This window comes from Oncorhynchus tshawytscha, linkage group LG03, assembly GCF_018296145.1.
Source record: "Oncorhynchus tshawytscha isolate Ot180627B linkage group LG03, Otsh_v2.0, whole genome shotgun sequence".
In the NCBI taxonomy this organism is placed as follows: domain Eukaryota; kingdom Metazoa; phylum Chordata; class Actinopteri; order Salmoniformes; family Salmonidae; genus Oncorhynchus; species Oncorhynchus tshawytscha.
In genome coordinates, this window is record NC_056431.1 from 70,880,837 (window position 1) to 70,897,204 (window position 16,368).

Consider the following 16,368-nt stretch of genomic DNA (forward strand, 5'->3'; position numbering starts at 1 on the left):
CCATGGATCATAACTGGAGGCTTCGTGCCATGGATCATCACTGGAGTGATGATCAGCTGTCCCTGATTGAGAACCATACCCGGCCAAAACATAGAAATATAGAATATAGAATGCCCACCCAAATCACACCCTGACCTAACCAAATAGAGACATAAAAAGGCTCTCTAGGGTCAGGGCGTGACAGTGTGACTCATCCTCTATTAAACATCACCTCCACTGATATAACAGGAGTCAGCTCTTATGACCAAACTCTGTCTCGTCTATCAGCTTCAATCTGCCCCTGCGTGTTCCTCTGAATTCAGTTCCTATGTGTCAGTATTGAATGTCAAGAGGCTGCAGTGTAATTCTGTAGATTAGATCTCTAAGGAATTTAACAACGATTTGACAGGTGAATTGATTTGCCAGGGTTTACTCTGCTAGATGGTATTTTGCTATTTTCTCATTCCTGACTGGGAAGGAAAGAAGGAGTCAAATCCAGAAGTGTGATTGAGATTGCATGGCATGTGAGTTCACAGGAATGGGGGGGAGGTCCACCACACCATGAGTACAGGAGCCTGTCAACATGGACACAAAATTGCCCTTTCTGTGTCAATTCATGTTATTACAATGCCTACAGGTAGTTTTGAACATCCTACTGTATTCATCTGTTGAACACAAACATGGTGAAACGTAATAATGAATCTTAGTTTCACTTTACACGTGTCCCATGTCTTACTCATAACAAAACGTGCATTTCGATAGGCTGTACTCTTACAGGCCCGCACGTGTTTTTGGCTATACTTACATAAAGGAAGTACGTTTCTCGCATTTCTGTCAGTAAGCGCTCGTTTGCATCAGCCACATAGCTTGTCAGTACGGAAAGTTGTAACGTATCCACATTTACGTACCAGATCCTGCTCTGTTTAACATCTTGTTGGTAAGTTTACCTTCCTGTTCTGCAGTCTATAAACTGAGATGTGTGAGATATGGCTGCTCCCGCTCTTTTGCTTCACCAGCTGTGGTTCGTCTAGTTTACGGGACTCTATACTTCTCTCATTCCACCTCTCTCACCAAAACGGAAGCGCTTGTACTTTCTCATTCTTCCACAGATACAGCTTATCAACAAAAGTCTATTCCTTTTGTCTTCCGTAGATGTTGTACAGTTTGTAATGGCATGAAATGTTCCTTAAAGAAAATATTCACCCATTTTGAATCATATGATGCAACTCATCATACCGGCTGTATGTCTGCCTGTTTGAACTCAGATACACGTGAAAACATGAAATCATCCTGGGACTCAATAGAGATGTACAAAAACGATATAACATTCAACATGGGTGATTATTTGCTTTAAGTGTATTAAAACAGTAATGATATCAAATATACTGTATGTCTTGAATAGTGGAAATAAAACTACTTTAGAACAGACTACAATACAATGAGCCCAATAGTTACATCGGACAAACCTTTCAATTTTAATTATGATTATTGATAGTGCACTCAGGTAATATATTATGTACAGTATCAGGATCACTTCTATCGAACTGTTGACTGTTGTTTTATTGTCACTCATCTTTGATAGCTTTTTCAGATAAGATAATGATATGTTTATATAGTTAGTTGAGTAGTTTACAGTATATATCATACCCTTTGTTCCATTCCTTACTGTATGCATCTCTTGTAGACATTTAGACAATGGAATTTCTGATGTCAAAGAAGACGGAACTGTGCCAGTGGTTATCAACAGACCCTGAGTATATCATTGAAAAGTGTGAGGATATTTTATCAGTTAAACAAGGAAAAGCTGTTTCCAGCCAAGCCACTGCTGCGGGGAAGATCTTCCTTCTTTTGGATGAAATCATGAAAAATGGGGAGGTTGCATGTGAGGCGTTCAATGAGATTCTGCAGAAAGAGAAGGCACATTATCCAGGACTTCAACAGCATTTCAGCAAGAACACACAAGGTGAAGTAGCAGTATTACATTAACGTTTGTAGTGATTAAAGACATTGAAGCACTTCACAGCGGTTATTAGAAAACATACATTTAAAATGTTTGTCATGTAGCAGACACTTATCCAGAGTGACTTATGGGAGCAATTAGTGTTCAGTGAATTGCTCAAGGGCACATCGGCACATTTTTCACCTAGTAGGCTCAGTGTATGTGTTTTACTATACAGAATATAAAATGCAATTGTCAGGTTTGTCAGGCCAGTGTTTTTATTACAGACTGCAAGGTCATGGCATACAAAAGGTTGTCATCTAACAAGGCAATGACACATTTGTTTTGAAGTGTCATCCAGCCCAACGGTTTACGCGGATTGCAACAGCACTGTTGATTCCCGAATAGTTACCAGGAACCGAATTAAAAAGGACTTGATCATAAATAAAACCATCCAAGCAGGAGGGGTGAATCCATCTGGTGAGTGCTACTATGAATAAGCTAACATGGTCATTCTAATAAAGTTGTGTTGCTTACTAACAGACAGCCCCATAAGAAGAGCCTAAGACAATTGTATAGTTACTTGGACACAAAATGTATCTTTCAGGAGTGAACCTCAGCCAACCACCCTCAAATGCAAATGTGGTTGCACTCAACAACAGTCATATCTCTGCTGACATGATAATGGACTGTGACATCGATGGCAGCCTCAATTTGTCTTCGACACAGGCCCCACCTCGAGCCCCAGTCCATCAAGCCTCACAGTGTCCAGGTAAACTATTTAGGCAAGTTTTGTCTTCACAGGTCTCAACCTGAGCTGTAGCTGTGTTAGAGAGCAGGGGCCTCATAACTGTTGTGTAAATTTTACACTAAATATCTGCATGCACCATTTCTGAAAAGAAAACAAATATTGAGATTTATAAACTGGGCGCATGTCATACATACACATATTTCTTGTTATCCATCACAGCTGTCGTAAACTGTGTGCGGGAACAAGCATTATAACTTTCCCTGAAAAAGGTCCATCCCTCACACAAAACAACCTGTGAACACATTATTAAGTCAAGAAAGAAAGAATAATCCTACTGAAACTGGATCAAATGAAGTCATGAATGTGTCTCCATATTGCACTGACAAAGAGCTTAGTTTTACCCGTAAACCAATCTGTTGCCATTATGCTTCAAAAGGTGAACTTATTTGCAATCATTTACTTTTGTATGGCTAAAGTTTTGACAGTGCTTCTCTGCTATTGGCTATAAGTCCTTCCTGAACTAAAAATAACATCTATTACGAAAGTAAAAGTGTTAGAATCGACACACTCAAAGTTTGACGTTTATTCCACATCCTGTACTGAGACATGGCTAATCGTATAGTAAGTTATTTTCCTCTTGTGTGTGCTAGTAGTAAGTTATTTTCCTCTTGTGCGACTGTAACTAAGAGGAAGTCAAAGAGAGAATTCACCCAAATCACAAAATTACACCTTGGTTTCCTTACTCTGTAAACAGTTTAAAGACAGTAATCCATGCTTTGGTTTTGTGTGCCTGGCCAAATTCTCTTTATCATTTGTGTGTCAAAACTAATGCAAATCAACATCCTCAATATGAGCATTTTACACGCTTCATGTCCAAGTCATTTTGTTTATTGAACCTTTATTTAACTAGACAAGTCAGATAAGAACATATTCTTATTTACATTGATGGCCTAGGAACAGTGGGTTAACTACTTTTTTCAGGGGAAGAACGACAGATCTTTACCTTGTCAGCTCAGGGATTTGATGTAGCAACCTTTCAGTTACTGGCCCAACCCTCTAACACCTAGGCTACCTGCCGCCCCAGCAGGTAGACTAGTAACCGACAGGTAGCCTAGTAACATTGCTTGAGCGACAGTAACCAGACATTTTAGACACTTGCTGATGATTTGGACACAAAACGCAAAAATATTGTAATATTGGGGATATTGACTTGCATTGTTTTTGGGACACATGCTAAAAAGAGACTATGGCTCAGTACACAAAACCAAAACCTGTTTTTTTTAGTTCTCCGTAATGGAATTTATAGTTACAAATAAGGTGAAAATCATTGACTGGCTTCGAGTAGATCCATTCTTCAATCTTCAACATCTGCATTGTAAAGCATTATCAAAGACAGGGAGTATCAAAGCCTTATGAGTCTCCCAGAGCCGGAGAATAAAGTCATCAAACTGCGGGATAAGATCATTGGCAAATAGGAAAAAAACGAATCTCAATTTCCTTGATACTCTCAAAGAAAGTCATGTGCATGAAATCTATCTACAACTTCAGCAGTCGATTACCACCTTAGACTTACCAGGTACTGTGATCTTCCATATTTCTTGACATGGAAAGTGTCTCTGTACTCAGAGCTTTACATGGAAAGTGGAAATGGGTGTGATGTAAAGGCATATTTAAAAATCCTCCTGATCTTCAGGACTGATCTTCTATTGTTATCTCCAGCTCAACAGGATAACCTCCCTCAGCATTGGGATTCCAAGCCAGCCACCACTTCTGTCCGGCTCTACCCTGTCCAGTCAGGAAGCCCAGAGTATGATGAAGTCCTGAGCCTGTTCCAGGCTACTTGTCCAGACAAAACAATTATTAAGGTACCTCTTTTCCTAAAGATACTTTCTGTGTAGTTATAACTGTAACTGTGCAGCTGTATGTAAATCAGGTTATTGAATGTATTGCCAATTACTGTAATGTGTTTTCTTCTCCTTCCCTTAGATTGAAAGGGTCCAGAACACAAACCTGTGGAATAGCTTCCAGATCAAGAAACAAGAAATGGAGGACAGAAATGATGGTATGATCAATGAGAGACATCTTTTCCATGCAACCAGCAACACAACCATAGAACACATCAACAATAACGGGTTCAATCGGAGCTACGCAGGAAAAAATGGTAAGATATGCCAAAGAAATAACGTCAAAAAAGGAAAGTCTTGCCTCAAGTTGAACTGTATATAACATCTCAAGAATCCTTATATTTAACTTGTTTCTCTCTTCTATGTTAATAGTGTCATAACTGTGTCATGATCTTTCTGCAGATGCAGAGTATGGAAATGGCACCTACTTTGCAGTCAATGCCAGCTACTCTGCTGATGATGAATTCTCCAAGCCGGATGGCGAAGGGAGGAAGTTGATGTACTTGTGTCGTGTTCTGACTGGACACTTCACAAAGGGAGAACGAGGGATGATAGAACCTCCATTTAGAGGCAGTTCAGAGATTCGGCGCTACGATAGTACGACAAACGACACATATAATCCAACAGAGTTCGTAGTCTTCCGTGACTGTCAGGCATATCCAGAGTACCTGATCACTTTCTTAAGGGTCTAGAGCAACATGGTAGCTTTTGGGAACTTCAAGTCAGTAAATGTCAGTCACCAGACTCACCACCCATTGCTACGTAGGAGAGATATTAGTTTTTTAAATAGCATTTGTGATGGGGTTTAGTACTGCTCAACTAACATATCTTTGTTTGCCAGTGTTTTTTCTATGACACATATTAGTCATTCCATTAAATATCCTAGATTTGAAGGGAAAATAAATGTGTAAAACCATCATTGTTATGACTCATATTTCCATTAAATAAGAAAAACGCATAACTAAGTTGTGTTTTGTGTGATCGTGTATAATACGTAAATGTGACCCAAACACAGATTCCATTGCGAAAGTTGCATTGTTACTGTATCGGTTTCAAACCCTGCAAGACAAACAATTCCAGGAAGATGAAGCCATCATTTGATATAAACCTGTTAGACCACCACAACATCATTCATTCCCTCAGGGAGCTACAAACTGTAGCCTGATCTGATCCCATTGTATTACACATAGCTCTACTGCACATTATTCATTCCCTCAGGGAGCTACAAACTGTAGCCTGATCTGATCCCATTGTATTACACATAGCTCTACTGCACATCATTCATTCCCTCAGGGAGCTACAAACTGTAGCCTGATCTGATCCCACTGTATTACACATAGCTCTACTGCACATCATTCATTCCCTCAGGGAGCTACAAACTGTAGCCTGATCTGATCCCACTGTATTACACATAGCTCTACTGCACATCATTCATTCCCTCAGGGAGCTACAAACTGTAGCCTGATCTGATCCCACTGTATTACACATAGCTCTACTGCACATTATTCATTCCCTCAGGGAGCTACAAACTGTAGCCTGATCTGATCACACTGTATTACACATAGCTCTACTGCACATCATTCATTCCCTCAGGGAGCTACAAACTGTAGCCTGATCTGATCCCACTGTATTACACATAGCTCTACTGCACATTATTCATTCCCTCAGGGAGCTACAAACTGTAGCCTGATCTGATCCCATTGTATTACACATAGCTCTACTGCACATCATTCATTCCCTCAGGGAGCTACAAACTGTAGCCTGATCTGATCCCATTGTATTACACATAGCTCTACTGCACATCATTCATGAAAACAGAAGAAAGAACGAGTCACTGTTATTTTATTGTTTCTCTTTAATTATTTGTTATTTTCTATGTTTTTCTTTTTTACTTCAGTTTAATTTATTAAATACTTTCTTAACACTTATTTTTCTTAAAACTGCATTGTTTAAGGGCTTGTAAGTAAAGCATTTCACTGTAAGGTCTACTATACCTATTGTATTCGGTGGATGTGACAAATAACATTTGATTTGATTTGATTTGTATTGCACCTATATGGATATATGCACATTATTCATGAAAACAGAAGTATGAAATAAATAAATAAATAAAGCAGGAGACTTTGGAATATACATGTTTTCTTCATATAATGGTTAAATATAGTATTATATTACTGTCAATGTCAGCTTACAAAGGCTCAAGGTTTGGTCCCTCAGACACTACCATCCATGTATTCCTGGGAGATGAAGTGATTACATGCTTAATTAGCTGTGTTGAATGACTACCGAACCACAATGGCTCACACATCAACAGCTCATTCTTTTACAAAGCCAAATATGGTACAGCTAGACAGCTGCTATAGATCCTGACCATGAGTTGTTTTATCTGTACTGGAAAAACCCTGCATTTTAAAAAAATAGTTGATTTCGCTGTACTAAGGTGAATTAAATAGAAACAACACTGATATTAGTCCGTTAAAATACAACTTGAGCTCTTGTTGTGGTGTGTATGGTTTTAAACCACTAGAGTCAAAGGTCTGCTTTGTATTTCTTAATTCATAAACAAAACAAAAAAGGTTAGACATTCATGAGATCTTGTTGTTGAAAGTGTTTTTTAATTGTGATCGAAACAAAACACTTATAGTGTGGACACATCCTTTCAATGACCGATGATGACCCCTTGAATAATGACCCTATATTCAGAAAATGTACTGTTTGAAATAACTGTCCTGATGCTCAGCGTCTCTAAAACATGACATCCATGGTCAACACTGCACATAGTCATTATTCAATAGTAACTCCAAGTGAATAAGATTAGGTAGTTACCTACAGCTTTTACTTCTATTTTGAAATAAAACAATGGACACAGAGGAATTATTGAACAGTCAGTAAAACCTTGTCTCTGTGTAATTACCTAGTACTTCTCTAGTTTAAAGCCTATATGTGTGATATTAAATAAAGGTGAAATATTTTTTTATTTCACCTTTATTTAATTAACCAGGTAGGCTAGTTGAGAACAAGTTCTCATTTGCAACTGCGACTAGGCCAAGATAAAGCATAGCAATTTGACACATACAACAACACACAGTTACACATGGAATCAACAAAACATACAGTCAATAATACAGTAGAACAAAAGAAAACAAAAAGTCTATATACAGTGAGTGCAAATGAGGTAAGTTAAGGAAATAAATTGGCCATGGTGGCGAAGTAATTACAATATAGCAATTAAACACTGGAATGGTAGATCGGCAGAAGATGAACGTGCAAGTAGAGATACTGGGGTGCAAAGGAGCAAGATAAATGAATAAATACAGAATGGGGATGAGGTAGGTAGATAGATGGGCTGTTTACAGATAGCTATGTACAGGTGCAGTGATCTGTGAGCTGCTCTGACAGCTGGTGCTTAAAGCTAGTGAGGGAGATGTGAGTCTCCAGCTTCAGAGATTTTTGCAGTTCGTTCCAGTCATGGGCAGCAGAGAACTGGAAGGAAAGATGACCAAAGGAGGAATTGGTTTTGGGGGTAACTAGTGAGATATACCTGCTGGAGCGCGTGCTACGAGTGGGTGCTGCTATGGTGACCAGTGAGCTGAGATAAGGTGGGGCTTTACCTAGCAGAGACTTGTAGGTAACCTGTAGCCAGTGGGTTTGGCGACGAGTATGAAGCGAGGGCCAACCAACGAGAGCGTACAGGTCGCAATGGTGGGTAATGTATGGGGCTTTGGTGACAAAACGGATGGCACTGTGATAGACTCCATCCAGTTTGTTGAGTAGAGTGTTGGAGGCTATTTTATAGATGACATCACCGAAGTCGAGGATCGCTAGGATGGTCAGTTTTACGAGGGTATGTTTGGCAGCATGAGTGAAGGATGCTTTGTTGCGATATAGGAAGCCGATTCTAGATTTAATTTTGGATTTGTAACGATCGTCGTAGGTGGAAGAAGGAGAGGACCAAGGTGCAGTGTGGTACGTGTTCATGATCTTTTAATTCCACTGAACACTAGAACAAAAATAACAAAAACGGAACAAACGAAACAGTCCTGTCTGGTACAGAGACAGAGACAGAAAACAACTACCCACAAATCATAGTGGGAAAACAGGCTGCCTAAGTATGGTTCTCAATCAGAGACAACGATCGACAGCTGCCTCTGATTGGGAACCATACCAGGTCAAACACAGAAATACAAAACCTAGACTACAAAACAAAGAATGCCCACCCCAACACACACACTGACCAACCTAAAACAGAGACATAAAAAAGGAACCAAGGTCAGGACGTGACAGGATTGGAGATGCTTAATGTGAGTCTGGAAGGAGAGTTTACAGTCTAACCAGACACCCAGGTATTTGTAGTTGTCCACATATTCTAAGTCAGAGCCGTCCAGAGTAGTGATGCTGGATGGGCGAGCAGGTGCGGGCAGTGATCAATTGAATAGCATGCATTTAGTTTTACTTGTGTTTAAGAGCAGTTGGAGGCCACGGAAGGAGAGTTGTGTCGCATTGAAGCCCGTCTGGATGTTAGTTAACACAGTGTCCAAAGAGGGGCCAGAAGTATACAGAATGGTGTCGTCTGCATAGAGGTGGATCAGAGAATAACCAGTAGCAAGAGCAACATCATTGATATACAGTATACAGAAAAGAGAGTCGGCCCGAGAATTGAACGCTGTGGCACACCCATAGAGACTGCCAGACGTCCGGACAACAGGCCCTCCGATTTGAACTCTATCAGAGAAGTAGTTGGTAAACCAGGCGAGGCAATCATTTGAGAAACCAAGGCTGTCGAGTCTGCCAATAAGAATGTTGTGAAAGCCTTGGCCAGGTCAATGAATACGGCTGCACCGTAATGTCTCTTATCGTTGGCGGTTATGATGTCGTTTAGGACCTTAAGCGTGGCTGAGGTGCACCCATGACCAGCTCTGAAACCAGATTGCATAGCGAGTAGGTACGGTGGAATTCGAAATGGTCGGTAATCTGTTTGTTAACTTGGCTTTCGAAGACCTTAGAAAGACTGGGTAGGATAGATATAGGTCTGTAGCAGTTTGTGTCTAGAGTGTCAACCCCTTTGAAGAGGGGGATGACCGCGGTAGCTTTCAAATCTTTGGGAATCTCAAACTATACGAAAGAGAGGTTGAACAGGCTAATAATTGGGGTTGCAACAATTTCGGCATATCATTTTAGAAAGAGAGGGTCCAGATTGTCTAGCCCGGCCGATTTGTATGGGTCCAGATTATGCAGCTCTTTCAGAACATCAGCTATCTGGATTTGGGTGAAGGAGAAATGGTTTTGGCGTGTTGCTGTGGAGGGTGCCGGGCAGTTGACCGGGGTAGGGGTAGCCAGGTGGAAAGCATGGCCAGCCGTAGAGAAATGCTTATTGAAATTCTCAATTATAGTGGATTTATCGGTGGTGACAGTGTTTCCTAGCCTCAGAGCAGTGGGCAGCTGGGAGGAGGTGCTCTTATTCTCTATGGACTTTACAGTGTTCCAGAACGTTTTTGAGTTTGTACTACAGGATGCAAATTTAGATTCAGACGGTTAGACCTGACTGCCCTCGACCAGCACAAAAATATCCTGTGGCGGACTGCAATAGCATCGAATAGTCCCCGCGATATGCAACTGTTCAGGGAAGTCAGGAACCAATACACGCAGTCAGTCAGGAAAGCTAAGGCCAGCTTCTTCAGGCAGAAGTTTGCATCCTGTAGCTCCAACTCCAAAAAGTTCTGGGACACTGTGAAGTCCATGGAGAACAAGAGCACCTCCTCCCAGCTGCCACTGCACTGAGGCTAGGTAACACGGTCACCACCGATAAATCCATGATTATCGAAAACTTCAACAAGCATTTCTCAACAGCTGGCCATGCCTTCCGCCTGGCTACTCCAACCTCGGCCAACAGCTCCGCCCCCCCCGCAGCTACTCGCCCAAGCCTCTCCAGGTTCTCCTTTACCCAAATCCAGATAGCAGATGTTCTGAAAGAGCTGCAAAACCTGGACCCGTACAAATCAGCTGGGCTTGACAATCTGGACCCTCTATTTCTGAAACTATCCGCCGCCATTGTCGCAACCCCTATTACCAGCCTGTTCAACCTCTCTTTCATATCGTCTGAGATCCCCAAGGATTGGAAAGCTGCCGCAGTCATCCCCCTCTTCAAAGGGGGAGACACCCTGGACCCAAACTGTTACAGACCTATATCCATCCTGCCCTGCCTATCTAAGGTCTTCGAAAGCCAAGTCAACAAGCAGGTCACTGACCATCTCGAATCCCACCGTACCTTCTCCGCTGTGCAATCGGGGTCCGAGCCGGTCACGGGTGCACCTCAGCCACGCTCAAGGTACTAAACGATATCATAACCGCCATCGATAAAAGACAGTACTGTGCAGCCATCTTCATCGACCTTGCCAAGGCTTTCGACTCTGTCAATCACCATATTCTTATCGGCAGACTCAGTAGCCTCGGTTTTTCGGATGACTGCCTTGCATGGTTCACCGAATACTTTGCAGACAGAGTTCAGTGTGTCAAATCAGAGGGCATGCTGTCCGGTCCTCTGGCAGTCTCTGTGGGGGTGCCACAGGGTTCAATCCTCGGGCCGACTCTTTTCTCTGTATATATCAATGATGTTGCTTTTGCTGCAGGCGATTCCCTGATCCACCTCCACGCAGACGACACCATTCTATATACTTCCGGCCCGTCCTTGGACACTGTGCTATCTAACCTCCAAACGAGCTTCAATGCCATACAACACTCCTTCCGTGGCCTCCAACTGCTCTTAAACGCTAGTAAAACCAAATGCATGCTTTTCAACCGTTCGCTGCCTGCACCCGCACGCCCGACCAGCATCACCACCCTGGATGGTTCCGACCTTGAATATGTGGACATCTATATGTACCTAGGTGTCTGGCTAGACTGTAAACTCTCCTTCCAGACTCATATCAAACATCTCCAATCGAAAATCAAATCAAGAATCGGCTTTCTATTCCCCAACAAAGCCTCCTTCACTCACGCCGCCAAACTTACCCTAGTAAAACTGACTATCCTACCGATCCTCGACTTCAGCGAAGTCATCTACAAAATTGCTTCCAACACTCTACTCAGCAAACTGGATGCAGTTTATCACAGTGCCATCCGTTTTGTCACTAAAGCACCTTATACCACCCACCACTGTGACTTGTATGCTCTAGTCGGCTGGCACTCGCTACATATTCGTCGCCAGACCCACTGGCTCCAGGTCACCTACCATTCCATGCTAGGTAAAGCTCCGCCTTATCTCAGTTCACTGGTCACAATGGCAACACCCATCCGTAGCACCCGCTCCAGCAGGTGTATCTCACTGATCATCCCTAAAGCCAACACCTCATTTGGCCGCCTTTCGTTCCAGTTCTCTGCTGCCTGTGACTGGAACGAATTGCAGAAATCGCTGAAGTTGGAGACTTTTATCTCCCTCACCAACTTCAAACATCTGCTATCTGAGCAGTTAACCGATCGCTGCAGCTGTACATAGTCTATCGGTAAATAGCCCACCCATTTTTACCTACCTCATCCCCATACTGTTTTTATTTATTTACTTTTCTGCTCTTTTGCACACCAATATCTCTACCTGTACATGACCATCTGATCATTTATCACTCCAGTGTTATTAATCTGCAAAATTGTAATTATTCGCCTACCTCCTCATGCCTTTTGCACACAATGTATATAGACTCCCCTTTTTTTTCTACTGTGTTATTGACTTGTTAATTGTTTACTCCATGTGTAACTCTGTGTTGTCTGTTCACACTGCTATGCTTTATCTTGGCCAGGTCGCAGTTGCAAATGAGAACTTGTTCTCAACTAGCCTACCTGGTTAAATAAAGGTGAAATAAAAAAATAAAAAATAAAAAAATATGTAGGAGGTGGAACAACATGGTTGGTTAAGGCATATTGAGCAGGGCTAGAGGCTCTACAGTGAAATAAGACAGCAATCACTAACCAGGACAGTAATGGACGAGGCATATTGACATTAGAGAGAGGCATGTGTAGCCAAGTGAACATATGGGTCCAGTGAATGGTTGGGCTGACTGGGGACACTGCGATTCAGACAGTTAGCAGGCCGATGCTAACAAGCTAACAGTTAGTAGACCGGGGCAAGCTAGCAGTTAGCAGACCGGGTTAGCAAGCAAGCAGTTAGCAGGGGCTAGCAAGTTAGCCTTTGGGGGACATCGCATTGGGGGTAAGGTTGTTTTTGCCTCTTCATGTGGTGACGTCGATAGACCAGTCGTGGAATTAGTAGGGTTCCAAGTAGCTCTGGGTAGCTAGCAGGCCTAGCTGGTTAGCAAAATGGGCCTTCAGCGGGCGTCGCGCCGGAGGGGCCTGTTGGAGTCCTAGGGCAGATTATGTCGGTATTCCAGTCGTAGAGGATCGGCGGAGATCCGTGCCCCATACCGGCAGTAGAAGGTGTCCAGAAGTAGTAGCCCAGGAGTAGGCTTTAGGCTAATTGGTGCTTGCTCTGGGATGGAAACGCTAGCCAGGAGTAGTCACCCGGGATTGCGGTTAGTTAGTTGCGAAGATTCAGATGAAAATGTTCAGTTTGCATTAGGAATCCGGGGATATGGGGGGATTTCATAGTAGATCTATTCGTTGTTCGAACTGGTGAGAGCTTTCCGAGCTAAAGGTTAGCTGATGACCTCTAGCAATGGTTTGCTGACTGATAGCTGGTGGTTAACTGGCTAGCTTCAGTTGAGGGATTCCAGATCCGAAGTAAATATAAATAATATTGAAGAAAAAAAAAAAGATCCACGCCACATTGGGTGAGGCGGGTTGCAGGAGAGTATTTAGAAGTTGATGTTTAGCAAAATAATATAAAGATATGCGAAGAAAAATATGTAAAACAATATATACAAGGGACACGACAGGACAAAGACATCTGACTGCTACGCCATCTTGGATTTTTTCTTATATGAAAGGGATGAATCCAGACGCTCTGTACATTATCTGGAAATGATGGACGATGTGGTAGGGATGACGCGCTGCCTAGTATAAAGCCTATGTGTGTTATTTATTGTGTGTTTCATCCTCTATTAAACATCACCTCCACTGATATAACAGGAGCTCTTATGACCAAATTCTGTCTCGTCTTTCAGCTTCAAGTCTGCCCCTGCGTGTTTGTCTGAATTCAAGGGGGAATTCAGTTCTTCCGTGTCAGTATTGTCAAGGGGCTGCAGTGTCATACAGTCGATTAGATCTCTAAGGAAGTTAACAGCGATTTTACAGGTGAATGGATTTACCAGAGTTTACTCCGCACTTTGGTCTTTTGCTATTTTCTCATTCCTGACTGGGAAGGATAGAAGGAGTCAAATCCAGGATAGTGTGATTGAGATTGCATGTAAGTTCACAGGCAGTACATTAGAGTAGGTCTACATGCAGTACTCAACAGTAGACCTATAGGCAGTACAGGACATTAGTCCTACAGGCAGTAGAGGACACTAGTCCTACAGACAGTACAGGACACTAGTCCTACAGGCAGTACTCAATAGTAGGCCTACAGGCAGTACAGGACAGTTGGCCTACATGCAGTACAGGACAGTTAGCCTACATGCATTACAATACAGTAGGTCTACAGGCAGTACAGGAATCTAGGCCTACAGGACAATAGGCCTACAGGTAGTACTCAACAGTAGGCCTACAGGCAGTACAGGACAGTTGGCCTACAGGCAGTATAGGACAATAGGTCTACAGGCAGAACAGGACAGTAGGTCCTACAGGCAGTACAATACAGTACAGTAGGGCTACAGGCGGTACAAAACAGTAGGCCTACATGCATTACAAAACAGTAGGCCTACAGGCAGTACAATACAGTAGTCCTACAGGCAGTAGAAGACAGTAGGCCAACATGCATTACAATACAGTAGGTCTACAGGCAGTACAGGACACTAGGTCAACAGGCAGCACAGGTCAACAGGCCTACATGCAGTACAGGACAGTAGGCATACAGGCAGTACTCGACCGAAGGTCTACAGACAGAACAGGACAGTAGGTCTAAAGGCAGTACAATACAGTAGACATACATGCAGTACAATACAGTAGGCCTACAGGCAGTAAATTACACTATGCCAACAGGAAGTAGAAGTCAGTGGGCCTACAGGCAGTACAGTACAGTAGGTCTGCAGGCAGTATGGGGGAGTACAGTATGCCTACAGGCAGTACAATACAGTAAGTCTACAGGCAGTACAGGACAGGAGGCCTGCAGGTATTACTGGACAGTAGGCCTACAGGCAGTACAATACAGTAGATCTACAAGCAGTACAATACAGTAGGTCTACAGGCAGTACTCGACAGTAGGTCTAAAGGCAGTACAATACACTACATTAGGTCTACAGGCAGTATAGGATAATAGGCCTACACGCAGTACAATACAGTAGTCCTACAGGCAGTAGAGGACAGTAGGCCAACAGACAGTACAGTACAGTAGGCCTACAGGCAGTACAGTACAGTACAGTACTGTAGGACCTACAGGCAGTACGGTAGAGTACAGTAGAACCTACAGGCAGTGCAATATAGTAGGTCTACATTCGGTCCGCCATTACAGGTGTGAGGAGTGTCAGAACAGAAATGACAAGATTATTTTGTAATGAAGTTATTCCATCAAATGGCTGTTTTATGCAATAGAATAAGGGGTCATTAGAACGCTCATCTGTGCGTGTTCTACTGAGGATGGGCCTCTGGAAGATTTACGATGTCTCTGGTTGATAGCGCATTCCAAAGCATGAGTTAATGTTTCTGTTCTATAAGGTACCAGGGAGAGATGACTCCAGAGCCAGACCCTGAGCTACTGTCTGCTGTGAATTATAAGTATTATAAGTAAATACACAGGTGTATAGTGACATCATAAATGTTCTGGGACATGGTATTTGTATTTGTATTTGCTATTAAAGATCCACTTGGGAGCAGCTACTCTTCCTGGGGTTCATCAACATTAAGGCAGCTTATATACAATTTTAAACATTACATAACATAACATTTCATAACACTTAACCCAATACATTTAGTGTGATCCCTCAGGCCACTACTCCACTAAATACATATTTACAATACAACATCCATGTGTGTGTGTGTAGAGTGTGTGTCTTAGCATGTGTATGTGTGTCTGTGCTTGCGTGTGTGTCTCTTCACAGTCCTTGCTGTTCCATAAGGTGTCTTTTAATCTGTTATTTAAATCTGATTCTACTGCTTGCATCAATTACCTGATGTAGTACTGTGAGCCTCCCATAGTCTGTTCTTGACATGGGGATTGTGATGAGAACTTTAGCGGCATGTCTTGTGGGGTGGACATGGGTGTCTGAGCTGTGTGCTAGTAGTTTAAACAGACAGCTCGGTGCATTCAGCAAGTCAACACTTCTTGTAAAAACAAGTATGAAGTCAATCTCTCCTCCACTTTGAGCCATGAGAGATTTACATACATATTATAAATGTTAGCTCTCAGTGTAATGTAAAGTGCCTTGCAAAATTATTCAACCCTCTTGGCGTTTTTCCTATATTGTTGCATTACAACCTGTAATTTAAATTGATTTTTATTTGGAGTTCATGTAATCGACATACACAAATAGTCCAAATTGGAAGTGAAATGAAAAAAATAACTTGTTTCAAAAAATTTCACAAAATAAAAACGGATAAGTGGTGAGTATGTATGTATTCACCCCCTTTGCTATGAAGACCCTAAATAAGATCTTGTGCAACCAATTACTTTCAGAAGTTACATAATTAATTAAATAAAGTCCACCTGTACCATGATGACCAAGGAGCTCTCCAAACATGTCAGGGACAAAGTT

The 16,368-nt window shown here is 42.3% G+C and overlaps 1 protein-coding gene across 2 annotated transcripts; it reads left to right on the forward strand.

The window, feature by feature from the left end:
• The first annotated feature begins 760 nt into the window (after window positions 1–760).
• Window positions 761–5,534, forward strand: LOC112242780 (protein mono-ADP-ribosyltransferase PARP15). 2 transcript variants are annotated; one of them, XM_024410640.2, is made up of 7 exons: window positions 761–916; window positions 1,664–1,942; window positions 2,270–2,398; window positions 2,526–2,690; window positions 4,389–4,534; window positions 4,656–4,830; window positions 4,976–5,534. In XM_024410640.2, exons 2-7 carry the CDS (start codon window positions 1,675–1,677, stop codon window positions 5,263–5,265), a joined length of 1,173 nt encoding a protein of 390 aa, XP_024266408.1. In that variant the 5' UTR covers window positions 761–916; window positions 1,664–1,674; the 3' UTR covers window positions 5,266–5,534. The 2 variants fall into 2 exon arrangements, with proteins under 2 accessions (XP_024266408.1, XP_024266414.1); XM_024410646.2 differs by lacking the exon at window positions 2,526–2,690.
• Window positions 5,535–16,368: the final 10,834 nt, after the last annotated feature.